Source organism: Prosopis cineraria, unplaced genomic scaffold (assembly GCF_029017545.1).
Source record: "Prosopis cineraria cultivar Desert tree isolate PC_DT_omini unplaced genomic scaffold, ASM2901754v1 PC4, whole genome shotgun sequence".
Lineage (NCBI taxonomy): Eukaryota > Viridiplantae > Streptophyta > Magnoliopsida > Fabales > Fabaceae > Prosopis > Prosopis cineraria.
The window spans coordinates 40,560,743-40,587,638 of NW_026555335.1; the positions used below are offsets into that span (position 1 = coordinate 40,560,743).

A 26,896-nucleotide genomic window follows, 5' to 3' on the forward strand; every position below is an offset into this window, starting at 1 on the left:
TATTTAAAATTTGATAATACCCACTCATTTTTTTTAGACTTTAACCAATTTAGACAAATGAGCAAGAATAAGATAAACTAAATTCAAAAAATAAAACCCATCTCAATATTAAAGATTGAAATTGAAACATCTTTGACTTATACACTGTATTTATCACATATAGATATATTTGTTAGATTATATGTTTTGATGATTACAAAACTAAGAGAAGAGGTATTTGTTATGTATGTAGATATGAAGAATTATGGATAAAGACAAAACCTTAAGAGTATAAAGAATCAAGATAAGATAAAGAACTTTAGGATAAGTCATTTAAATTCTCTCAAATTCAATGTGAAAACTTTAAGAGCTTAATCATTTTTCATAATCATTAAAATAAATGCATCATTTTTAGTTTATAAATCATTTATATATATTAAGACTTATCTTAATATATTCAAGCTTACAAGTGATATCTTTCTAGCGTGTTAAAGATCACTGTGGTTGAATTAAATGTAGGCTGCAGAAGCACATGTGATTCTACCTGGGTGCTCATAAGAATCAGCATATTAGGCACACTAACAGATAGATCACGTAAGAGTTAGGAAGTGATTCACGCGTGATTTGTTACCTGTGTTATAAGATACCTTAAATGTTGCTTCTATATGCAAAATCACGCAAGATAGCCACTAATGTCCATACAAGTTTTAATAGTTATGTTTCATTACTATGTGTCTTAAGCCATTTCACGCGCGCAAGCTGATGGTAACCATGCGTGATTTATTACTTGTTACTCAAACACATATTACTCTACTAAGTCTTAAGTCACCTCAAGCTAAGTTTATGTTGCTCCAATATATGATTCATGATTCACACATCCATATTTCTGATCATGCAAAATCTTACTTGAGTCTATTGCATTTCCACGCATGATTTATGCCCATACTAGTTTAAGTCTTACTATCTACAATTTTACACATGAGTAGAGTTGTGATTCACACATGATTCATCCTCCCAAAAGGACTAAGTCTGGAGCTGGTAATTTCATGCTGAGTTTTGTTCACAAGAATTGGCTTTGGCTTTCTGCTAGCCATTTTACACGTGAGAATAAAGAGGTTCTATATGAGTCCTATCACATAAATTTGAGATTAACTTTTTGTAAGCATTTTCACATGTGATAACTAGTTGTTTCCATACAAATTTATTACACAAAACTAGTGTTTTTTTTTTGTAAGCTAAACCACACGTGAGAGTTGAAGGTTTGCATGCAAGTTTTTATACACAGAACTAATCATACATTCACACATGCAAAACCATGTATGAGAGATCATGAGGTTCACGTATGATTTATCACATACACATGTTTAGAACATGTTGAGAGCAATTTCTTGCGTGATTCAATAGGTCACTTATAAAAAATTGCACTAATATCTAGAAATATTGATCAACTAGTCTATTAACTACCAAACTATATATGTGATACAATTCATATCTGAACTAGAAATTTTAATTCTTGAGTTAACTTCTCTTTATCTAAACATTCAAAAAGCTTTCAAGTTGTGCTTAAATATATTGCATTCATTCATCATTCTTAAAAAAATTATGAAAAAATCTCACAAGTTTATAAACTTTTAGCTATAATTTATCTACTATTTAAGAGAATTTCTTTGTAAAAGTTTATTTATCTGCTATTTTTCAAGTAGCTTTAATAACTTGCTAGATTGTAGTAAGGTTTTTTAGTTGATTCCAGACAAGTTAAGTCTTGTGAGTTATACTATGATGGCAAGCATCCATTAAAGCTTGTGAATTTAGTTAAAAATCTTAAGTGTGATCTTAAGGACTGAACATAGGCCAAGTTTGGGGTTGAATCAGTATAAATCTTATGTGTCTCATCTTCTTCTTTCATTATAAAACATTTCACTTTTTTAAGTTTTTAAAAGTTTTTAAGTATCACCCAATTCATCTTCTCTTGGGTGCTGGCCTATCCTATATATTTTAATACAATACATAAATGATTTTAAACCATTATTATGGTAGAAAAGTAGCTATTAGTAATTAAAAGTAAAATATATTTTCACATTACTACCATTGTAATTAGAAGGCTTACCATGATAGAAATAACATAAATTACTATTTTAAAATCTTACCATGGTAGAAAAGAGTCTACCATAAAATCAAAACATTTAATGAAAGCTTCATGATAAAAAATAATTTTTATAGAATCAAAACATTTAATAAAAGCTTATCATACTAAAAAATAATTTTTCTTACAATATAAATGTGGTCTAAATTCATCTATCATGATAGAAAATGTTCTATCATGATAATAAAAGAGTTCAATTTCTTAAAATTAGCCTACTTTGATAATATAGAGCAGAACATAATAGAATATCGATATCAAGAGTGGAATCCCAAAACTAATTAAAAAATTAAAACCATAGCGTTGATTTAAGTCACTCAAATTTAAGGAAGTATGATTCTTAAGGGCATAATTATCCAATCACAAGCTAAAAGAGGGTAAAAAAAAAGGAGAAATGGCTTTTCTAAAAATGTTTAAAGGCATAAAAGTGAAATTGGAAAAATAAGGTTGTTCATCACGGCACACACTAGCCACGCTATGGCAAATGGCATAGAGGCATTCGCCTCATGTTTGATTAGTTCATAATGGTGAATAAGACACTCATCGTGGTGGGAAGCATAGTGATAGCACAAAAATTGTTGTCAAATATGGTTTTCCAACTTAAACTTGAAATAAACATAATCTCTCATAAATGCAACCAAAATAAGTGATTCAAATATCCATATAAAGCTTATCTAATAATCTAGCTAATAGTTTTTAATTTTGCACACAAAGTCCACCATATAAATATTTTATCCACTAAAACCTCAAATAACTCCAAAATGCATTGTTAACCTTTCTAACACGTCCAAACCACTACCAAAACTATTAACTAAAATGCAAGACACTTGTCCACACCACACCATCCACCCACAAAATAAAACACACACACAAAATGTACTCAAGTACATGCAATTATTCATAATTAGATTATAGCTACCCACTATCATTAAAGAAACACAATTATAATCCTTAATCATAATGCCTCATAACTCACTATATATATATAACATCATGTTCCAAAAACATATTAAACAATACCATGAAAGTTAGAAAACATTCTTATGGCTAGCACAAACAAGTTTGTCTCAAAAGAAGAGTGACATTCTCACTTTACAATATGAATACCCCTAGGTTGGCAATGATGTATATTAAACACAAAAATAAAACCCTATAACTAATAGGTGTTCCACACACCAACAATATGTCTTGGGTACTTCTCCAATCGAGCCCTTCCTTAAAAAATAATTAGTCATGAGAAATGAGACACAAAGGTCCCACTAACCAAATTAAAATGCCATGATGCATGAGCATGCAATTAATAATATGGATTGCTAAGTGGGCCAGTAAAATACCATTTCAATACACATTTATATTTTAAGCCCATACACAATTATATTGCAATTACATAGTTATGAATGCTAATGCCTTATGCCCTCCTTACACCATGTTCGATACTCTAATTTATCAGGCTAAAGATAAACTAGTCTAAGTCACAAGTGTCACTCATTGAACCTAATAGGGGCTTACCACATAGTAAAATAATCTAACACCCATATTCTCAATCTTACACATAAGCCATGTGGTCCAATACACATTAATGTACACATTTGATCAAAATACAGTTAATCATGCTTTTAAACATAATGATTTAATCCAAAACACCATTATCATATCATAGCTCTGTTTGCCAACTCAATTTTTTTCTAAAACATATTTGTTTTCAAATATACATTTTCATAACACAGATGTTCATATCAAAATTTTACACTATCAACCACAAGTCACACACCAAAGACAAGTTGGAGTGGTTGCCTTCACTCCTTACATCGAAGTTTCCTAAATGCATAATTGGCTATGGTGTTAACATCACAATCTACACAATATAATAATGCTAATTTACATTTATAAATGCTAATAATGGCTAATTAAAGTACTTAAACACTAAACCCATACTAATTCTAAGGTTAGATTAATAAATCTCATTAGCCCTAGCACATCCCATACATTTATATAATCAAACTTAGTCTCAAAAATCCCATTATACTCCTCTTGCATAGATTTTTACACCTAAAATTTGAAATCATCAACTAAAGTGTCATTTTGAAGCTAAAACAACACATTTCTCTCATAATTATTCTAAGAGAAAATATAAGAAAAATTGTGAGAAAAGAGATTTCTCTCGAATTTTCTCTCAAAAAATTTAAGTGAGTTAAAATTTATGGAATTTTTACTTTCTCTCAAAATGTTTTAAGAGAAACAATTTCTTTTGGATTAATCTAAGAGAACATGTTTCTCATGAAATAATTTGAGAGAACTTCTCTAGGCAAAATCTAAGAAAACCTTCTCTTGGATTTATTTGAGAAAAATATTCTCTTAGAATTTTTTGTAAGAACTTTCTCTTGTTCCGAGAGATATTTCTTTGAAATATATCAAGAGAAATTCCGTGAAAAATTTAGATAACATATTAAAAATTAAATTTTAAATCCTCCAATCCCCTTTCACATGTGAGCCCTATCATGTCACATCACTTGCTATATGCACTTCATGTCGTGCATGTATTCATTTTACAAATATATGATATCTTACTTTAGACTAGAACCCATGATCTTGGCTCCACCTTCAGTGCTTGCCTTTTTGCCAATTGAGCTACAATAAATTTGATGTCTGAAATTAACATATATTTAAATTTGTACTCTTAAGTTTGTTATATATTTTAAGTGATTGAAATATTTTAGTAACAAATACATTATTATGTTAGGCTAGTAATTATTTTAGAAAAAATAAATCTTGAGGAAATATCATTTATGAATGCAAGCAATATGCAAAACATGTTAGAATGTTTCATTAACATGCTTACCACATTGAGCTTATCTTTTTACAAGAGTGATAACGCCTTAGGTATTTTAATTCGGGGCTTTAGACATTCATTTTGAATTTGTTCATTTGAGTTTGAACATGTTTTACGATAATGAAAATTTTAAATTTTAAAAAAATATTCAAGCTTTCAAGCCTAACCATGAATTGATCATTTTAACTCGTATGAACAAAGTTCACTAAGGTCATGTTAATATAGGCCAAGCCTACCCATTTTGATATATGTAGAATAAGCTAACATGCTTGGTGTGCATTGATTTGGATTTAGGGAATGTCATATATTCACTCATTCATTGAATTCTTTGCATGATATGATAATAACTATGTAATTTGTTTGAACAGTGATAAGATATTTTTTATGAACATATATCTTGATAATTGTCAAGTATTGATAAAATCTAATGATTATAATTGAGACATTTATTGAATAAATGGGCTTGAACCACTCAATTCAAGTCCAACATGCATGTATCAGCTTGTAGAAGAAATAGCTAATGAAGATTGAGTCATGCATCTCTAAATTAATCATTTATTTCTAAGGTTTAAAAAACCAAACTAGATTCGTTGGTTTAATTGGTTGAATCGAGAACCAACTACAAGTCTAATCTAATATAACCTTAAAATCAGATACCAAATAAACTAATCAACAATTGAATTAACTGATAAAAGTGATACCAATCTCGATTTAAGAACTAGGCTAAAAAAAATCTTTTAATGCTAAATAAAAAAAATAACTTTGGCCCCATGTTTATGTGCATGATCATTGAGACTTGTTAACACATAAGATCATAGGAAAATTTTACTACAAACCCTTGGATTAGAGATAATAAAAAAGAGAACCCTTAAATTTTTAAAATTTCACTACAAGTTTAGGGTGTTGAATTGAAATTAAAATTCTCTAAAAAATGACAAGATCGTCCCTATTAAATTTTTTAGCACAACTTATTTGTGTTCCTATTATATATTGTTCATTACTTTTCATATTGTTATTTATTGTCTTATTTCTTATTTATTGTCTTACTTCATTTGTTTATTACAACACTTTTACTTGAATTAATTCTAAGTATTGCTTTCATATTGGTATGATTTGTTCGTGTTTTTACTATATCCTTCAAACTGTTGTTTGCTATCCTGCTTCACTTAATCATTACAATGCTCTCACATGAATTAATTCTAAATGTTGCTTTCCTATTAATATGACTTGTTCGTGTCCCTATTATATATTATTCAACCCTTCAGACTGTTGTTCATTGTAATGCCCTTACCCCAGACATTATTAACTCATGCACACAAACCACACTAAGGTAATCAGAGCATCTTATGTGTCTAATCTACCAATTAACTATAGTTTATTAAATTATAGGAATTTATTTAGAAAAACATAGATCCCAAAATTCAAAACAACTTTTCAAAAGTATATATGTTATGGACAATGGAAATGTTCAGAAATGCATAACTGCTATATTAAAAAAAATAGTAAAATAATAATCTTCTCCTAAATAGGACTATGCACCATGGGTTATACTACATGCACTACGGCATGTGGTATAGAACCACCAACTCTCACGTCATGTCATGCATCGTGGCACGTAATCCTACACCGCGGTGCATGTATTAGATTTTGCTGTCAAAACAGCTTTGCTGATATGAACTTCTATTGAGCGTCATTTTCACATCCGATATCCAATTGGGGTGATTCAAGCACCCACACGTAACTTATTTCAAAATCTAACTAATGACACAGGTTTCATATCAATATGATTTCTCATTTAGAAATTGTACACTCAAATATAAAATGATCATTTTATGTCATTAGCATTTTCAAGGGCTTGATCACCACCAATGGGACACTTTATACTTAATTGACTATACACAATATCAATAATGACATCACATATGACTTTGGCCAATTAACTATCCTTTTACATGGTAGAGCCTTTCTACACATTTGTGCACATAAACTTACTTACTTGGCCAACAAATCATACAAACATTCAAAATGTACAATCATGCATTTGCACAAGTAGCTTGGCCCTTTTAGCCTCGATTTACATGATCTCACACACACACACACACACACACACAAAATAAGGTTAAGGCACACATACTCAAGTGCATCAAATATCACATGCACATATGTATTCCTATGACAACTTATAAACACACTAATTTACCACATTATAATTCATTACACCTAAGCCTTTAGTAGTCTCACTACTCTTAGCCCAGTTCTTTTCCCTTGGTGCTGTCAATTTTAGGACTATAAAATATAAACTATAAGGTGAGATAAACATCTCAATAGCCAGATAATCCAAAGCTATCTATTAAATAAAATAACTGTAAACAAGTAATAATAATTTATCTTTTTCAAATTTTAAAGGGTGCAAATAGCATATACATAACTTGTTTTACCAAATCATTGTTCACATACTTATGACCATCCCAAGTCTATCCATCCTCCGTATATCCCCAATTAAATTTGTAGGTGACTCTGACTATTTCCTAAGAAATTAGTCCTCATCCAACCTTTTGTAGATGAATCATCAGGCTAAGGTGTTCAATCCTACTTTAGGACTACGAATTCCCCCTTCACACTCGCCAGGGGTGTCATTAACTCTTATCCTCACCCTTACGAGCACTAAAGAATTACTAGACTGCCCAGATTTTTCATGGAACAGTCCCCTAAATTGGTTACATTGTGGTCCCCTGGTGTCAGCAAATCCATATAGATTTTTTATACTTATCTGTTCAATATGAGTGAACTTCCACCCCTTCAATGCAAGTGAATAAAAATATATGCATATTTAAATTTCTACATATATAAATCAATAGTTTACTTTTTAAATTAACTTTCACAAGGATTTACTTTTTAAATAAAACCTTTTTTAAAAATAGAATATGCAAGTTTATAATCATGCCCTTATTTACAAATTTCATGCATTATATCATACACATTTACTTGTAAACAATCAATCTAACTAATAAACATAATGAATTATTTGATTACTTCAACTCTTCTGTTATAAGAAAGGATTATTCGTGGTATTGCTTACTCTATTAGCCTCCTTTTACTCAAGCCACACACATGAACGATGCTAACCTACACAATTTATCACTTATTCTTCTCAGGTCATAATCATTCTCCTTAAGTCTTCCACCATTTCTTATTAGCTCCTCTATAACTACACGCACATTATCACCCTTTTAATCTTATAATTCAAGTTAAACTAAATCTATAACCTTATAGTTCAATTGAAAATTACTAAACCAGTCGTAAAATCCTTAATTTAAACTCTGAGAACCTTTTTAATACTTAAAGGTAAGGAAACAACCCCTTGAAACTTTCTGATTCAATTTCTCTATCTCTCAAACTAAGAGAAATTAGTGCAGAATATGAGCTTAAGGCGGTACAAAACTTGCCTAATAAGTGATTAGTCACAATTGACTCCCGATACTTCAAGATCTCTTGCCTTAGTAGAGGATCTCTCTTCCTCTTCTCCTTCGTGCTCATTTTTGCCTTTTCTCCTCTACCCTCACATTTGATCCACCACCTTATTAATGAGACTTCTGTGCAATGTGCTGTGATGCATACAGAGTATGTTGTGGTGTGTGACATAATAAGAAACTTCTCATTGTAGCTCAACCGCTTCATGCCAAACTACCATTCTTCTATTCGATCCTAGTCATTTAACATTCTAACAAGTCAAAATGTCAACTTACCATTCAAAATTCTGACTATTCAATCAACCCGATTATTGCTAATTTATTCTTAAATTAACATCTATTATCAGGATTAAGAATTTATGATGCTATATTCATTGTCTTACTTTACTTGTTTATAGCCCTTCATATTTATAATTCAGTTTTTCCTGTTAAATTTCTTTTCTCTTTCAATAGGGACAATCTTATCATTTCTTAGAGAATTTTAATTTAAATTTAGTACCCTTAACTTATAGTGGAGTTTCAAAAATTTAGGAGTTCTCTTCTTTACTACTTCTGGTCCAAAGGTCTTTAGTGAAATTTTTCTTAGGATCATCCGGTTGCTTCCATTTATAGTGAGCCTTAGCCATTCCCTCTTTTATTCCAAGTGATGTAGGACTTAGTTTACAATGTTGTTCATTGTTTCTTCTCAGCTCCTTTTTCCCCTTCTTATCTTTGGCGATATGTTTTGTTATTCTCCATGACTTTTTTTATTAATAATATAAATATATATTTTGTCCTTGCACTTCATAGTACTTATCTATATTTTTTCTTGCTCAAAATATTTTAAATTTCTGATTAAATTTACCTCTAAAAAAATGCTTGATGATCATAGTTTAGAAGAACCTAAAACATTTTAATTATTATTTGAAATGTAGATTTTTTTAATCTTTGATGATGTTTTTAATCTTAATAAGATTTTCTTAACACGTGTATAAATAATATTTGTATTTTAATTTATTTATCTCTTTATTTAAGTAAAATGTATTAAATTTTATTTTCAATTAGTTTTAAAACGTTTGTAAATATTATTTCATATAAATAATGTGATTATAGTTCAACCAATGAATAATGAATAATTATTCTGATAGGTTTAATGATCAGTTTAATTATCATGAATAATAATTAATCTGGAAGCCTCCCCACGTGCCAGGCTTCAAGATGTTAAGAAAATCCCATAAATAACGAGTTTCCTTTGATCTGGAGAGAGATATTATTATTTATTTAGATTTAAATATTTTGAAAGGTTATCATTCAGTGTATTGTATGCTCGTGCTGTAACGAAATCTACACCTTTCAACAAAAAAAAAAAAGAAGAAGAAGAAGAAGGAAAAATTATGTAATTAATTTTTAGTTTTTTATAAAGAATAATCCTCAGAGATAATTTCTTAATTTTCACTTACAATCCCAATTATCATAGGATAATCTAAATTCTTAAAGATATTTTAGACTCTTTACTTTCTTATTATTTCTGTTATTTGTATTTGTTAATTTTTTTTATTTAAATTATCTGGACAGAATATGACCGACACGCCGCCGTTGGGTGGTTGTCGAACCTGTGTGAATCTTGAATTGATAGGTCACGATTATTGGTTTTGACTTTGAAAAGATCATCCTTTCCTCTACCCAAATGCGGTGAAGGTAGTTGACGATTTTTCTAATCAAGAAAATAGTAAAAGGAGAAAAAGTATATTTTATGTTTCTTTCAGCACAAGACTTAACGTTAGAGAAGGTTTGGTGGGGCTAGGGACCAAGGGCACTTAGCTTGCTCGTTTCTTAAATATATATGGCTGCTCTGGCGGAAGATCAAGGTCGAGGGGCTCGTAGGATAAAGGACACGGAGGCCGAGCAGGAGAAGAAGCGCTCGCAGAAGCCCGTGGTCTCCGAGGAGGGCGCTAGTCAAGGGGAGAATAATATGGCACCCACATCCGGCAATTCAATTCACCGCTCGAGTTCAAGGCCTCAGCTCGATGTCAGTAAAGCTGAAATTCAAGGGAATGTTGAGGAGAAGTATCCCACTATTTTGTTACCCAACCAATCTGATGATATATCTCATCTGGCTCTTGACCTTGGAGGTAAAATTAAGGTCCCTGTTTCAGGGTGAGGTTGAGCTTCTATTATTTGTCTTGAAGTTGTTGGATTTTCCTAGTAAACGTGGCGGAATCAGATGGGGTCGCAGACTTTTTTCCAGTTTATCTTCTTTTCATGATATTGCGTTTTATGTTTTGGGGAAGTTGCTAGTTTATCACGTTTGTATCAGTTGCTTGGTGCCTATATACAAGACATGCAAGATTAAATAGATTGGTATTAATAAATTCGATCTTTTTTTACAGCAACCCCTCAGGAAATACATGTAGTAGATGCAACTCTTTTTGTTTTTGTTTCCAATTCAGTGACAAGTAACTCTTCAATTACATCTTACAAATACGAATAAATAGTTCGGTAGCATCTGAAATACTTCTGAGATTGTGAGTACTATTTGATGTATACGGGCAGGATCTCTGATAAAGTTGGTGTATTTTTCAAGACACGAAAACCAATCAGTCAATGATAAAAGGAAGAAAAGCGTGAAGGAGAGACTGGGAATTTCTAATGTTAACAGGAGAAGCTATCCTATTCTCGGTGGGAGACTTCATTTTGTGAAGTTCGAGACCAGCAAGATAAATGAGTGCTTAGAATTTATTCATTCAAAGCAGCTTCACTGTGGTGGTATGGTATTATTGCTATTCTCATTATTCTAAATTAGCTCAATTGGCTCTCATTTTACAATTTTGTAACCTCCTGCACGTTCATTCATCTGCTTCTTATTTGTGGAAATTTAACCATGATTCCATGATTTCAATCATGCGCTATTGCTGACCTGTAGGGTTGGAATCACGTTACTCTGATAATGTGGCTGACCGGGATGCCATAATTAAGGTAATTTTATGTTGCCAACTGATCTTAGCATTTTCAAAAGCTGGATGGATTTTCTGTTGATGTGTGGATTAATTATACACTGTTCTAAAATATCTGTTTTAATATATTCTACACTTGCATGCTTGAGCCTATAGTTTTGAAATGATTTAATCCATTTATTGTTTATGAATTGTTTGCCAACCAGGCTTTGTCAAAATGATTTTTTTAATTAGCAACTACAAATCATTAATGCAATGATTTTGCAACAAAGGCTACAGGAGGTGGAGCTTACAAGTTTGCTGACCTTTTCAAAGAAAAACTTGGGGTTAGTATTGAAAAAGAAGATGAAATGGCATGTCTTGTGTCAGGAGCAAATTTCTTGCTTAAGGTGAATCCCTAGTTTTAAATAATATGTTTCTCTGGCATCTTTTTACAAATTCTGCTTGAAATTTTGCATTTTCTGAGTTGTACAAGTGTTTAGAAAGATACATGTCAGGTTTTCTCGTCCTTTTGTAATGTAATAGTATAGAGTTGATGTGTTAGTTATCTTAATCGTGTATGAGTACTTCTTTATCTCTAATCGAGAAATAAGTAATTAATGAAAATAATATTTTTATGGTTTTGACTTGGTTCTTTTGTCAACTTATTTGTTTCTGAAGGTAACTTGCCAGCACTTGGATGTTATTTGTTCCAATATAGATAGGCAATATATATTTGATTTTGTATATGCTTGATGATACTCTTTTTTGGCAAAAATTGCTTGAAGGAAGGTCTGGATTTGGTATGTTATCTATCTCTCAGAGTTGTTTTTCCCTTTTCTTCTTGACATAGTTTGTTCCTTTCCATTAGTTATCTAGTAAGATCTGGTTGAGTTCCATGTTAAGTCTTCTCTGATGAAGGAAGGCAACTTGTATTGGTCTCCTTTCAATTCAATTTGAAACATGTGAAGGACATATGCTAATACTATGTAATTTGTTATTGATGATTGATCCATGTGTCTGTGTATTGCTATCAATAATTGCTGATTAGAAGTTCTGCTTCCTCTTAGTAGGCAATTCGTCATGAAGCTTTCACCCATATGGAGGGCCAAAAAGAATTCATTCAAATTGACCCCAATGATCTGTTTCCTTATCTTCTAGTTAATATTGGATCTGGTGTTAGTATGATCAAGGTATATTTGCCCCTTCTTTCCTCATTTAATTACCTTCTGATCTCTTTCGTTTAGATGTGGTAAATACTATTGAATTGTGGTATACTTGTTAAATTTGAGTCTATATAGGTTGATGGGGATGGGAAATTTGAGAGGGTTAGTGGCACGAATGTTGGTGGTGGTACATATTGGGGCTTGGGAAGGCTTTTGACAAAGTGCAAGAGGTTATCTTTTATATTTGTTTACTTTTAATTTTTTTTTAGTGTTATTTTGGTATTATTGCTGAAGTAATTGTTGGAATGAATTTCAGTTTTGATGAGTTGCTGGAGCTGAGTCAAAAAGGAGATAATAGGACCATTGATATGCTTGTTGGGGATATTTATGGTGGTATGGACTACTCTAAGGTAAACTTTGGGGTTGATCTTTTTGTTGTGCAATCCTATGGAGAAAACAGATTCAAATCAACTTTAGTTTATTGATTAGATAGATTTGTATCATTTGATCCTTTGATTCTTCGTTGTGACTGGATACTCACTGACATTAAATAATCCTAGATTGGCCTATCAGCTTCAACCATAGCTTCAAGTTTTGGCAAGGCTATATCAGACAAAAAGGAGCTTGAAGACTATAGACCTGAAGATATCTCCTTGTCTCTTTTACGAATGATTTCATACAATATTGGTCAGGTAGGCTGACTTTTTTGGCAAGCTGGAACTTCAGCAGCTTTCATATTCTATTACAATATCTATTCTCCCAGAGTACCCAACCAATCTGTATCCTTTTCTTCTCTTCTGTGTAGATATCTTATTTGAATGCACTGCGATTTGGACTGAAGCGTATCTTTTTTGGAGGATTTTTTATACGGGGTCATGCATATACCATGGACACTATTTCTTTTGCTGTTCAGTTCTGGTGCATAGATTACTGATGACTTCACTTGGAACCTAAATTTCTTTTGGTGACTCTTTAGATTTAATTACTTGTAAATTGTGATTTAGGTCTAAAGGGACAGCACAAGCAATGTTCTTGCGACATGAAGGATTCCTAGGAGCATTCGGAGCATTTATGAGCTATGAAAAGCATGGTCTAGATGACCTCATGGTGCACCAGTTAGTTGAAAGATTCCCAATGGGTGCCCCGTATACTGGAGGCAAGATTCATGGCCCTCCACTTGGTAATTTGAACGAGAAGGCAAGTGCTAGCGTCCTGCTAATAAATGGATAAATTTCAGGTGTTTCCGCTTATTTTCTCAACATTGAGAAACTTGGAAGTCAACTTGGGAAGTTTTCCCCAGCTATAAGTTCTGAAACAATCAAAGAGGTCCCACAGTCCCACTTCATCATCTCAAAGATTTCTTTTGAAGTTGTATTAAATCGCTAATAGTTACCCATTATTGAGATTCTATGGAATCGTAGTAAATTGAATTGAGATAATTGCCTACACCAATTTGGATGGCTACTAAAGATAGAAAGTGTGGAATCAAAAGTGAACGTTGTACAAAGCTTATAATATGAAGTATTGTGTAGTAGGATGAGGAGAGAAGTGAAGGTTGCTAACCAGAGCAGCATCCTTGTTATTTATGTGAAGATTTATTAAAAGTTGAACATGTAAAATGCTCCAATACATAATGTATCTATGGAGATCCATTTGGTTGTAGGAAATGGGCTTTATGGAAAAGAATAAAAAAGGGAAAAATGAATGGGAAAAATTGACGAATACTACAATCATTTTTGTTATGTCATGTAAAAGAACAGAAATTTAGTACTTATTTAATGTTTGGTTTCATAATTGAGTAAGAATAGAAAGGGAATAGATTGAAATATCAGTATTACCCTTGGAAAATAAGACATTTATTATATTTGATCGAACAAAAAAGCACCAGAAAGCAATTCCCTGGTAATCCAAGATGTTGTGTTCCATCACCCACATAAGTTTGACAGCTTGATAAAAAATTGACCGGTCTTCCTTTTTTGATTGAAAGCCTCCATTTCTGACACCCACACAAATTTGATGGTTGGATCTAGTGCAAACCTCCTAAACAATTGAAGATGCTGAGTTCAATCAATGGGTACTGCCTCTGGTTGCATTTCAACGGCTTTTATTTGTGGTAGTGGGTGAAGCTTCTGAGTCCTCCTTCAAATTGTTAGGTTACCTGTTGGGGCTTCGAGGCTTTGGACAGCTGTGTATAAACGATGCAGGACTGTTTTGGTCTTTTATCCTGTCTTTCCTTCAGTGCCCTCCCCTTTCCTTCCAGTCGCTGAAGGATTTCCCTTTAATTGCGGTGAAAGCTCATTCCTCCATCAAAGCTACAATATATGGACTCAGCCTTCTAAAAGTGCATTATGGAGAGAATGGACTGTTCTTTCCCTTTCCAAGGGGCCAGTTTCTTGCTAACAAACAGACCCTAACGCTGCTATTTACTACCTGCTTCAATGGGCACATTGATTCAATCAGCTTTTGTTCATCAGTTGCTTGTTTATCTTGTGTTGCAATATCTATTAGTGAGGGGTTTTTTTATTATACCTTTGAAGTGCAACCATTTCTTGGTTAATGATTTGAACAATAGGAGCAGTTGATTTCAAATACTGGTTGCAGGCTAATTTTCAACCAGAATGAAGAGAGACAGAGACGTGCCTAAATTATACCTAATTTGTAATATTCCTCAGCGTATTTCCTAAGCCCATGTCCATGTCCTGAATTGTTGATGGATTGAATGTGTTTGTGGTAGTAAAATCTGAGAAGTTTGGATACAAATATTCAATCTTGAGTTACTTTTTAGTTCTTTTACTTTTATATGGCTGCAGCTTGATCCATTAGGATATTATATTTTTATTTATAAATTTCACTCAGATTTTTGTCGTTCCAATACAGATTTCGTGGATGGAGAAGTTTTTGCAAAAGGGAACTGAGATAACTGCACCTGTGCCAATGATTCCACCTGGAACTACAGGACTTGGGGGTTTTGAAGTACCTTTGTCAAAAGGAAGTACTCTGCGGTCTGATGCCAGTGCTCTAAATGTTGGTGTACTCCACCTAGTACCAACATTGGAGGTGTTTCCATTATTAGCTGACCCTAAAACGTATGCACGATTATTTGACGCTTTCTCTTCTGAGTGTAAAAAATCCTCATCTTCATTTGCTGCTTTTATGATCTTATATTTTGGTAAATAACATTGACTTATAAGATGACTCTATTGGAAATTTTGCTTATGTGAACATGCATGTAGAGTTGCTGATTGGTGACTATCTTAGTCGGCAGCAGCAGAGGGGTTTCCCTCCCTTTATCATCACCTTGCTCTTTGGCAGAGATAACTTTTATTTTCTTACTCAAATGTTTGGTTTTGAAATACACTTCCAATTGTTACAGGGTCATTGCTTCCAAGTTCCAACATTATAACTAGAAACTATCTAAGAAGTGTGTTGTTAGTTATTGCTCTTTCAATTGTGTGCTTTTTCACGTAGTTTATCATATATATATATATATATATATATTTTAATGGTATTTATCTGTTATCACCATTTTTTTCCTTTTAACTTGACTATCAAATTTTCATCTCTACAGGTATGAGCCTAATACTATTGATCTCTCAGATCACAGTGAATTAGAGTGAGTAGATTTGTTTAAATTGTCTAGCTCTATATTTAAACGTTTTAATTTAAAGCAGAGATTTAGTAGTTTCCCATGTTTTGCTTACACATTGCTTACTATAATGTAGATATTGGTTCACAATTCTTTCAGAGCACTTGCCTGATCTTGTGGACAAGGTAAATCATATTTTCTAAAAAGCTCTTGACCTCAATGCGTGGTGTTTATATTTGTTCTTTATATGGCAATTTATATCAATGTGAGTATTGATGACACTGTGACAGTGTACAATCAGAGATATCCATGCACAGTGTACACTGGATGAAAACTGTTGGCTTATTTGGTTTTTCATTTGTTGGTTGCACTTCCTTGCTCATCTTCTTGTAAACTATGGTAGGCAGTCGCAAGTGAAGGTGGAACTGATGATGCCAAAAGAAGGGGTGATGCTTTTGCTCGTGCATTTTCTGCTCACTTGGCAAGGTAGGTTAGCATGAGTTTCCTGTCTGGGCTTACTTTCATCATTGAAGCTTAGGTTTTTTATTTGATTATTTTTATGTGTGACAATGCATAATTTTCCAAAATTATTCCTCTGATCAACTTCCGCCTTGATTAAATAGATTGATGGAAGAACCTGCTGCATATGGGAAATTAGGCTTGGCGAATCTATTGGAAATGAGAGAAGAGTGCTTGAGAGAATTCCAGTTTGTTGACGCCTATAGAAGTATAAAGCAGAGGTAATTTTTATTTCATCAAGCTGTGAAGTTGAGATACTTACTTGGAGTTTGCTGGTCAATAATTTTCTCATTAGCCTTAAAAAGTTACCTTATTGGTTATAATCTATACTTTTTTAAAATTTTAAAATTATATATGTAACAGGGAAAATGAGGCTTCACTTGCTGTTTTACCCGACTTGCTGGTGGAGCTTGATAGTATGGATGAGGTATGCCTGAATAATACTATAATCCTGTAAACCAGAATGCTGGGAGGAGTAAGGAGTTTGATATCAGATCTTTCTTTTGTTGTATTCATGATCGGATGATCCCATTGGCACTTTACTCCTCTCTGAAAGAAACATGTCCTGGACATATTAGTAACTTGTATAGATGTAAATCTGGATAGGGAAGTTGGATTAATCAGATACAATGCGTATTCTTAAACTCATACAAGTTGCAAATATGCGGTGCTTAAGATGAGTTAGCATCTCATAAATTGGCATTGTAAGCTAGCTGAAACTATCCTTTGTTTCAGGAAACAAGACTACTTGCACTAATTGAAGGTGTTCTTGCTGCCAACATTTTTGATTGGGGATCTCGTGCATGTGTAGATCTTTATCATCAAGGAACAATTATTGAAATTTATAGAATGAGCCGCAACAAAATGCAGAGACCTTGGCAGGTATGTGGAGTTAAATTGCACTTGATGAGGGTACTTGGTTTCTGAATTTATTCATCATAGTTGATAGTAAAATAATAAACCAATCTTTTGCATCTAGGTGGATAATTTTGATGACTTCAAAGAGAGAATGTTGGGGAGTGGGGATCGAAAGCCTACCTCACACAGAAGAGCTTTGCTCTTTGTGGATAATTCAGGTGCTGATGTTGTTCTAGGGATGCTTCCCCTGGCAAGAGAGTTCCTTCGGCGTGGAACTGAAGTGAGTTCTCTCTCTTCCTCACTAATATTTTATACTATTTGTTTTGATAATTTTCCTTCTATTGATCCTCGCAAAGTGGTATTTGATTGAATAAATAGGTATTATATTCTAGTTGTATTTTTAGTCAGTAGACATATGTTAACTAACCCTTCTTTTATTTTTTGAAAAATTGAGGAGATACCAAGATGATTCTAACTCTATTGGTGCCCATTCTATGATACAGGGGCTTACACAAGACATTAAGACAGAGAGGAAAAGGAAATAAAACGTTGATTTAAATCCTCTTGATACTTTCTCTCAATATATCTCTCCATTAGCAATCTCCTCTATCCATTTGATTTAATTGTCATGCTTGTATTATCATCACTTAAATGTTTGTGAAAACAAGATCATAATGTTTCTTTATGGTAGTAATTAAATAAATGATATATTTAGTTTAATGCCATAATTAGGGATCTTACACCGTTAAACTAAATGGATAATGGAATAAATAGACGAGATTATGTATGGAGAAAGGTATTGAGGGGAAGTATAGAGAGGATTCAATTCCAATAAAACGCTTATCTATTCAAATCCCAAAATACAAGAGATAACAGAAAAATTAGGAGGTTAAAAAATATAACAATTAGCAATCAAAGACACAAATCATTCCTACAATTGATGGGATTGATACCAACCTTTGACATTTTTTGGATCTGTATACAAGGCAGTTGACACCATTTATTACTGTAGATCTCTATTTCTAAGGTCACATCAATTAACAGTGTTTCTAAACAATGTTCTCGTGTCTTTTTATTTTACTTTACTGTGTATCTTTGATTTCTGTCCTTTTAGATGTTTAATTATCTTCATGCAATGCAGAGGGCGGACAATTCTAATTGATGATAGAGTTTTAAAAAAATAATGAATGTTTTCTGGCTGTCAGTTCAGCTGCTTTTCAGTCACTTGTTTGTTTGCTTCTGAATTTTGTGATATACTTTAAGATATGAAAAAGGGTATATTTGCAGGTGGTTCTGGTCGCAAATTCCCTCCCTGCATTAAATGATATAACTGCAATAGAACTTCCTGACATCATAGCTGAGGCTGCTAAGGTCTGTTTTCATGAACTCCAACCTCTGATCTTTGTGATGTTTAAAGAACCCTTATAAAATTCAAGTATGTTCTCATATATGGTTATATGGCTTGTTGGAAGATCCCAATGTTGTCCACATTATTCTTCTTGTCCTTTTGTTGACTTTAATCATTGCATCCATGGTGTTTATTGATTAGTTAAAGCTTTAGAAGTAGAACTAATTCTTTTAAGCCTACAGCATTGTGACATTCTTAGGCGAGCTGCTGAAGCCGGAGGCTTACTTGTGGATGCAATGATTAGCACTTCAGACAGCTCTAAAGAAAGTTCAACTTCAGTTCCCTTGATGGTTGTTGAGAATGGGTGTGGGAGTCCTTGTATAGACTTAAGACAGGTCAGCTCTGAGTTGGCTGCTGCTGCTAAAGATGCTGACTTGGTGAGAGGCTCATACTGTTTATTTGGGAAGTTTAATGAAAGCCAAAAAGTCATATTTTAATCAAGCTTTTTTTTTTTTTTTGTACTATGCAGATAATTTTGGAAGGGATGGGTAGAGCTCTTCATACCAACCTCAATGCCCGGTTTAAGTGTGATGCCTTGAAGGTAAGGTGGACTGGTTTATAGCTATCGTCATTTGGTTATATTTGGTATAATGGAAAGTTAGCTGCTGAAATAGGAGGGAAATGTAAGGTTGGGATGAAAAAAGGGACTTGGCTTTGCTTCTCCGAGGCTTTGCTCAGAGTAGCCTCTATTGCACCCCCAACAAAATCTGGACTGTCGAGATTTAATTTGGATGGTCCAGATTTAATAATTTATTTTTTATTTGTTTTAAAATAAAAAATTATAAAAATTGTTTTAATAAATCTTGTTATCAATTTGGACAGCCTAAGTTTTAGTATTAATGGTCCACATTTAATATTTAATTGGGGAGATTGACAAATAAGGACCTTGTAAGAGCATTAATGTCAAATTAGGACTTTTCAACACTGATGTTCCAAATTTCAGTACTCCTTCTACCATGTTCCAGTTCTAAAGTTTCTAATTTGACATTAATGTTCTTACAAGGTTTTTATTTGTCATTCTCCCTATTTAATTTTTTTTCCGTAAATTGATTATCTAAACAGATGTACTCTAAATAGTGCAAATTTAATATGAATGGTTGAAATTTAATGTTAACATTTTTTATAAATTGATTATCTAGATATTCTTTGGACAGTGCAAACATATATTAAAATACATTTTTGGAAAATATTTAAAAAATTACAAATTAAATATTTCACATCAAACTGTATATTTGAATAACAACTTATAAAAATTATAAAAAAATTTAATATTAAATTTGGACCATTAATATTAAATCTAGATTGTCCACATTAGTAACAAGATTTATTAAAATAATTTATAATTTTTTTATTTCAATAAAAATAAAAAAATAAAAAAAATTAAATCTGGACCCTAGATTTTGTTGGGGGTGCCGCAGAGGCTCCTCCTAGCAAAGCGTCGGAGGAGCAAAGCCAAGTGCTAAAGAAAGACTTATGTGCTTTATCCTTTTAGGTAGGATTAAAAAAAAAATAAAAATTAGGGTTAATTTTACTCGAAAGTTTTTGGACACCCTAAACTCAACTGCAAGTCATTTTTATCCTTCAACGGTCAAATTTTGCTGCATCAGTACCCTGCCGTTTTCTCGTCCATTTGTTGGCAAGAGATTTTGTTAGTGGGTTCCACAATAATTTTTTTTTTATAAAATATTCACTCTCCCTTCCCCATCCATCTCTTTCTCTCCTCCCCCCACTTTCTCTCTCTCTCCCTTCCTCTCCCCTCTCCTCCCCACATCCACGACCCAGAACCATGCAAGGCTTATAGCACTTGTGACGGAGCTGGACATAATAGTTGAGATGGTCAGCTTGGGCACTCTATAGTGTTCTCCTCGGTGGCAAACGATCTTCTATTGCTAGCCATGCCCCACAACTTAAAAGTTAAAACTCTCTTGTTCCTCTTCCTCCTCTTTGCAACTTAGAACAATACTGAAGTCCTGAGAAATGCCAATCCTAATCATGCAAATGTTGACGTTTTGAACTCGTTTTGTAGATGATAGGAACCAAGGAATACACCAGTTCACTGATGATTGATAAAAGCTCAGTAAGAAGGTGAATGAATCGAATGTGGTACTCAAAATCCTACTGGATTCTATTCGAAGAGTATTCTCCAGTAGGATTTTGAGTACCATAGCTCGGCAAGATTAAGCCATGGTAAACTTAAGAAAACATCATCATGGAGCAAGCAAAAACATGTTGAACCTGAAACAATGCAACCAAAACCGAATGAAGCGTTGACCTTCTTGTTACAAGCAGACGTAGTGACATTACTAGCAACCTCTGTAGTGACCTTTATTCCAGAATCCAAGAACAGACCAAGTTTCCACTTGTGATAACTTACAGTGAAAAAATTAACAGCAACAAAACCAAGATCTGCAATTTCATGGAGATTACTTCTTAATCTAGATGGGATTGGACCAGAGTCAGAAAGGGCCAAACTAATTCGACTTTGAGAATCTGCCACATCATGACCTTCCACTTTGAGAATCCACGCTGAGGAACTATTGGGCACTTCGTGGCATATTCATTGGAATGCTGTTGCCCATGACGACCTGGCAGCTCTTCACAATGTGCTTGTATGCCTAGGGATTGTCGAAATGCCGGATCCCAGACCACATGATGTTGACAGGGGCATTGATGGACTGGATGATGACAAAGCAGCACTGGTCGGGCCCCACCGCGTGGGCATGTTGGCAAGTGGCAGTTTCTGGAAGCAGAAGGCTGAGTTGAGCAAAGGGGAAGAGAAGGCAGTGTGTGGGTTGTTGCAGATGGTGGGTTGTGGCTATGGAGGTCGATGATGTGGATTTTATGATAAAAAAATATTAAAAAAATGCAAATAGTGGGATCCACATAACGGAAGTTAAGCGTGTTAACGGTAGGGATACTGACATAAGATTCTTGACCGTCCAAGGATAAAAACAACGCACAGTTGAGTTTAGGATATTTAGTGATCTTCCAGCTAAAGTTGGGCTGAAATGATCCTGAATTTTAAAAATTAATAGAAACTAGGTGACTAGAGTATAATAGATGTTACAATAAAAAGGAAAAAGCTAGTCTTGTTTTCCGTGATCACATTCTCCTTTACTTTCTATTCATCCCAACCAAACATGGCATTTTGGTTGGGATTTCAGTGTAGGGCTTACCAAGTCTTCCTTTTTATGCTTTTTGGTTGGTTACCTTCCCTATTCTTTGTCTTTTAAACACTTAGCTCGTTGTTAGACTCGTTATCACATGGATTCTTAGAACTCATTAGGCTTCCTTGCTTGGACCGTGGCTCTCATTTCAGTTTGACACTCAATCATTCATGTGTTTTCATCTTTGCCACTCCCTACTAAGCGTTGTGCTTGAACAAAACATCATAGTCAATGTTGCTTATTGTTGACAGTAAATTATGTGTGACCAAATATAAACATATTTCATGTTGATTGTTGCTTCTTTCACCGATAATTGCATTCAATAAATTCTCTAAGGATGTGTTTGGATTGAGAAGGGAAGAGAATGAAAAGTCAAGGTATGAACCGAGGAAAATATCTAAGTCGAACCTTCCTTTGCCATCTTGTCCTTCTCTATCCAAATTCCAAGCATATGTAAAAATGAAGCATATAATTATTTGGTCTCCTACATGTATACATGCCACTGTTAATGATGTGGAATTAAGAGGTTAATTTAACACACTTCCTCTTTCTTTATTTTAACTTTGTTGGCAGCTTGCAATGGTGAAAAACCAGAGGTTGGCTGAAAAGTTGATTAAAGGGAAACTATACGACTGCATTTGCAAATATGAGCCTGCCAATTGAACTCCCTTGTGCAATGTTAATAGTATAGTTGACTCTAAAGAGTCTTCGGTTGTAACTTTGTTAGAATAAATAATGATTTTTTTGTGGTAATAATTTGGTTTTCCTCTTACCAGAAATAATTTTGAATAATTCTCAGTAGATAACTAAAAATGTTTACTTCACTAAGTTTGAATAAGTTTGACTTGGGTGATGAACTTCTCTTTGATATTATTGTCAGTCGTCATTCTACCACCACGGTATGATAAAAATGTTTACGCAATTGATGAACTCTTCTAATGTGTTCTCTCTCTCGACTTTTTTTGGTTTGGTTTGAAACTTCAACAAGGTTACCGGATTTTTCAATTTAAAAAAAAACACAAGTTGCTGTGAAATTGTTTTGAAAAATTGAAATATACTATATTGTTGAATGCAGCGTGCGTTAGGCTGACTTTTGTGGGGCAAAATTTTTTTTAAATCATATTTGGTTGGCTAATTATTCAAAAAAAAATTAATTAAATTATTTTAAATAACATTGGCACAAATGTCTGTCGATTTGATGAATAATTTTAGATATCTATCATGGCATCCTGTCGTTTTGGTCACCGAAAAAAAAAAATCATGGTTTACTGTCGTGTAGTATCTAATTTTAATCTTATACATATCTAAATTTTTGTTGAGCTAATTAGTTAAACAAATTAACTAAATACATATAATAAACCTTTGTAATTTATATCCAACCACCATTGACTTCAGAAATTAGGGCATTATTTTCAGGTTTTTTCCCTTCTGGCGCCAACTTTGTTTCTCTGTCAGCTAACTTCTAGTTTAGCGTTCTTTTTTTTCTCAATGCATTGATTTTTGGAATCATATAATCGACATGTTTATTCTTTGAAAAAATTTATTTTGTGAATTTTTATAATATTTGTTTAAATTTTTAAAAATAATCAAAATCTGAAAAAAAAATAAATTTTTGATTATTTTAACAAGCTATTTTGAGTGGTTTCTGAAAATAATTCGATACGGTAGATGAGAGAAAATACAAAGGTGGGATATATGAAGATATTATAAAATTTTAAAATTATTAAATAATAAATCATTTGTTTAAAACAAAAATAAAAAGGATATCATAAAATTTAAAAATAATTAACTAATAATCAATTTTTTATTATTATGTTCAAACATAAAATAATGCCTTATTTTTATTAAATCTTTACCAAATAATTTTTGTAAATAAAATCTTTAAAATATTTAAAAATAACTTATTTTTTTACTTTTAAAACAAACAGATCCAATATAAGGTGATTTTTCTGTCACTAATGCATAACAACACAAACTTAGACAATAATTTTATTGTTACTATACTATCAGGAGTAGAGCTGGAGGATTTTATTAAAAGGGGCTGAGATAATAAAGCATATATGATAATCAAAAGAAAATTAAATTCATATATATATCACTAACATAATATAAATATTTTAACATATATATTTATATTTAATTTTAAATATATATAAAATAAAAATAAATAATTTAAATATATAATTGAGATTCAAAGTTTTGTTCAACCTAAAAAACTCTATATCAACACTTAATTTTTTATGTTGATTAGATCTAAATATATTATAGTAAAAATTATTCATATAATAAATTTCAATAACTTGGTTATTGCAAAAAAAAAAGTAATTTTTTCCTAAAAAAACATATCTTAATCATAACCTTTTAACTTTTAAATAAGTAATTTTATAATAGCTAGATATCAAGCATATGACATTCAATATATATTGAGATTTTTGTTGCAATACTTTAGTAATAATTTTCATAATTTCTTTCATCAAATATAAAATGAAAGCAAAATTAAATGACATCAATGCTTAAAGGGCAATTGTAACATTATCTTATTAGAAATAAATAGATTTTATAACAATTATCTTCAAACTATTAAAATAATTACATTATACATGCGTAAAAGACTATTATATAATTGAAATAAAAATTTTATTTAGTATCTCAAAATTTATATAATGCACCAACTTATGAGAATTGAAAATATATAACTTCTATATTTCATTAAAAAAAATTAAAAAATTAGGGAGGATCATAGCTCCTACCAGTCACCCTTATCTCCACTCTTGTACACTACACTAGGGGAAAAAAAAAGGTAACTAATGACAGCAATTGGGGAGATAAACGTATATGGTAGATGCATAGACCACGATTGTTATAAAACATGTTAAACGAAGAATGTTACCATGCCAATCATTTGATAAAGAAATAAATTTTAAAATTAATTAATGGAAAACAAGGGCGTTTGGTCTAGGGGCATGATTCTCGCTTTGGGTGCGAGAGGTCCCGAGGTCGATTCTCGGAACGCCCCCCATTGAATTGATGCTTTTTGCTGTTGTCGCAGCCAGTCGCCAGTCAGTTAGCCAGAAATAATATGCTACAATACTTGCACTGAATAGTTTCAAACACTATCCATATCGAAATCCATATATTATTAATACTTATATCATAATTCCACTGCTTTCTGAGCGAAGTTTACTTTTAGTCTGCGCAGAAACGTGCCAAACTGAAAGTTGCCAAAAATATTTACAATGCCTTCAACATTCCTTCGTTATTGTGATTTTAGCACAATGTTGGTTTCGACTTGGTGTCTGTGTTTGTTTCTCTGCATGCACTGTAGCTTTGGTCAGAGACATGATATTAATCCCGTTAGATACGAGCTTTTGAAAGAAAATGGTACCAGATAACTAGTGCGTTTTCTTTTTATAAGAGAACTATCAATATCTTCCTCGAAGTTACAACAAAATCCTAAACCTTTCAAATGTGTAATGCGTTTACACACACAAACACGAATATATATAAAACCAAAAGTAACGCACCAAGCCAGCCCTCCGTTTGGGACCCTCTAGCCTCTCGTTCACACACTCTTTAAATATTCGTGTGAGGTCAAAAGAAGCCCAAGAGACTGTTGATATACCCAAAAGGCTCCTTCCCAGCATCAGAACAACCTTGGTCTTGCCATTCAAGAGACAATAGCTTAGGGTTTGGCTTCACATCATGAATTGCACCAACAGTAATTTGATCCTCATTGCCATGGTAAAAAGAGTCCATTGTGCTATAAGTCTCGCCATTAATGTTATAGCCATCAAAGTAACGCATATTTCCTCCAAAACCCTGGCAATTCTGAGCCAATAACCCATTGTGGCTACAATTTATCTGATCTGAAAACCCAGCATCGCCAAAATTTCCCATAACATTGTTTATCCCTCCAAACTTAGTTTCCATGAGCCTCGAATTCTCCACCATCAGTCCCACTGGGTGGGGAAAATTAATTGCATGATCTGGGAAATTAGAAGCTGTGAGATGAGGATCTTTGGGTTCTGACAGTACTGGGTGAACGACGTCGTTGGATTTCTTGGACGAGACTTTCTTGTTCTTTCTGCAACCTCCACCTACTGGGATGTTTCTCAATGTGCCTCCTTTGGTCCAGTACCTCCTGCAAGTTTTGCAGAAGTACCTCGGCTGAGAGAGACTGTAGTTGTTGTAGTAGCAGAACTTGGTGTTTGTGGACTCACACCTCGGACACTTCAAAGCTTGGTCCGTTGGGGCTGGCCTTACCCTCCTCTCCATTAATGGTGGAGAATAAGATGAAGAATCCATTGCTCCAGATTCCTCTTGAACAGCTCCCTGAAACATGTACCCTCCTCTCCATTTAATATAGAAATGCTCAAATCACGTAAAATGATCAGAAGCAAATATATTCATGAAACGACATTACACACCTGAAGCCAGTGGTCCGAAGACTCCATGCAGACGTGCTCTTGCAGAGGAGAAAAATCCGTTCACACTTTCACAGCAAAACCCGACTGATCTGATAAGAGAGATAATATGTATATATGTATCAGCTTTCGCTGAACCCTTCTGTTTCGAACCTCTTGTGCCACTGTAATGCGAAGGATGAGAAGCGGTTTGTGTGTGTTAGTTAGGGAGGGGCAGTGAATAAGAAGGCAGGGAAATGTGTCGTGTCGGTGACGAATGGCGGGATCTGGATTAGATGGCCAATGGCGAAAGGGACGGTGAGATTCGGGGGATGGTCAGCGTGGAAGAATGAGAAGCATTGGATGGGAGATGAGGTGTGGCAGCAACATAAGTCACAACGTTGTTTTGTCGTGGAGTGAGAGAAGCTGGGGTAATATTTGGGTTCCTCCATGATAAA

At 33.2% G+C, this 26,896-nt stretch overlaps 2 protein-coding genes across 2 annotated transcripts; one reads left to right on the forward strand and one right to left on the reverse strand.

Moving 5' to 3' along the window:
* The first annotated feature begins 10,153 nt into the window (after positions 1-10,153).
* Positions 10,154-22,901, forward strand: LOC129309701 (pantothenate kinase 2). The gene is made up of 22 exons (XM_054951382.1): positions 10,154-10,530; positions 10,952-11,164; positions 11,322-11,374; positions 11,625-11,741; positions 12,405-12,524; positions 12,633-12,727; positions 12,814-12,907; positions 13,058-13,189; positions 13,303-13,415; positions 13,502-13,694; positions 15,375-15,583; positions 16,066-16,110; positions 16,220-16,268; positions 16,487-16,569; positions 16,707-16,823; positions 16,966-17,029; positions 17,338-17,484; positions 17,582-17,740; positions 18,748-18,831; positions 19,051-19,245; positions 19,338-19,409; positions 22,609-22,901. The coding sequence occupies exons 1-22, from the start codon at positions 10,242-10,244 to the stop codon at positions 22,696-22,698; spliced, it is 2,733 nt and encodes a 910-aa protein (XP_054807357.1). The 5' UTR covers positions 10,154-10,241; the 3' UTR covers positions 22,699-22,901.
* A 2,515-nt stretch (positions 22,902-25,416) lies between these two features.
* LOC129309706 (dof zinc finger protein DOF5.6-like) lies at positions 25,417-26,635 on the reverse strand. Its single transcript, XM_054951388.1, has 2 exons — positions 26,463-26,635; positions 25,417-26,367 (listed from the first exon to the last, which is right to left on the reverse strand). Exons 1-2 carry the CDS (start codon positions 26,487-26,489, stop codon positions 25,627-25,629), a joined length of 768 nt encoding a protein of 255 aa, XP_054807363.1. The 5' UTR covers positions 26,490-26,635; the 3' UTR covers positions 25,417-25,626.
* Positions 26,636-26,896: the final 261 nt, after the last annotated feature.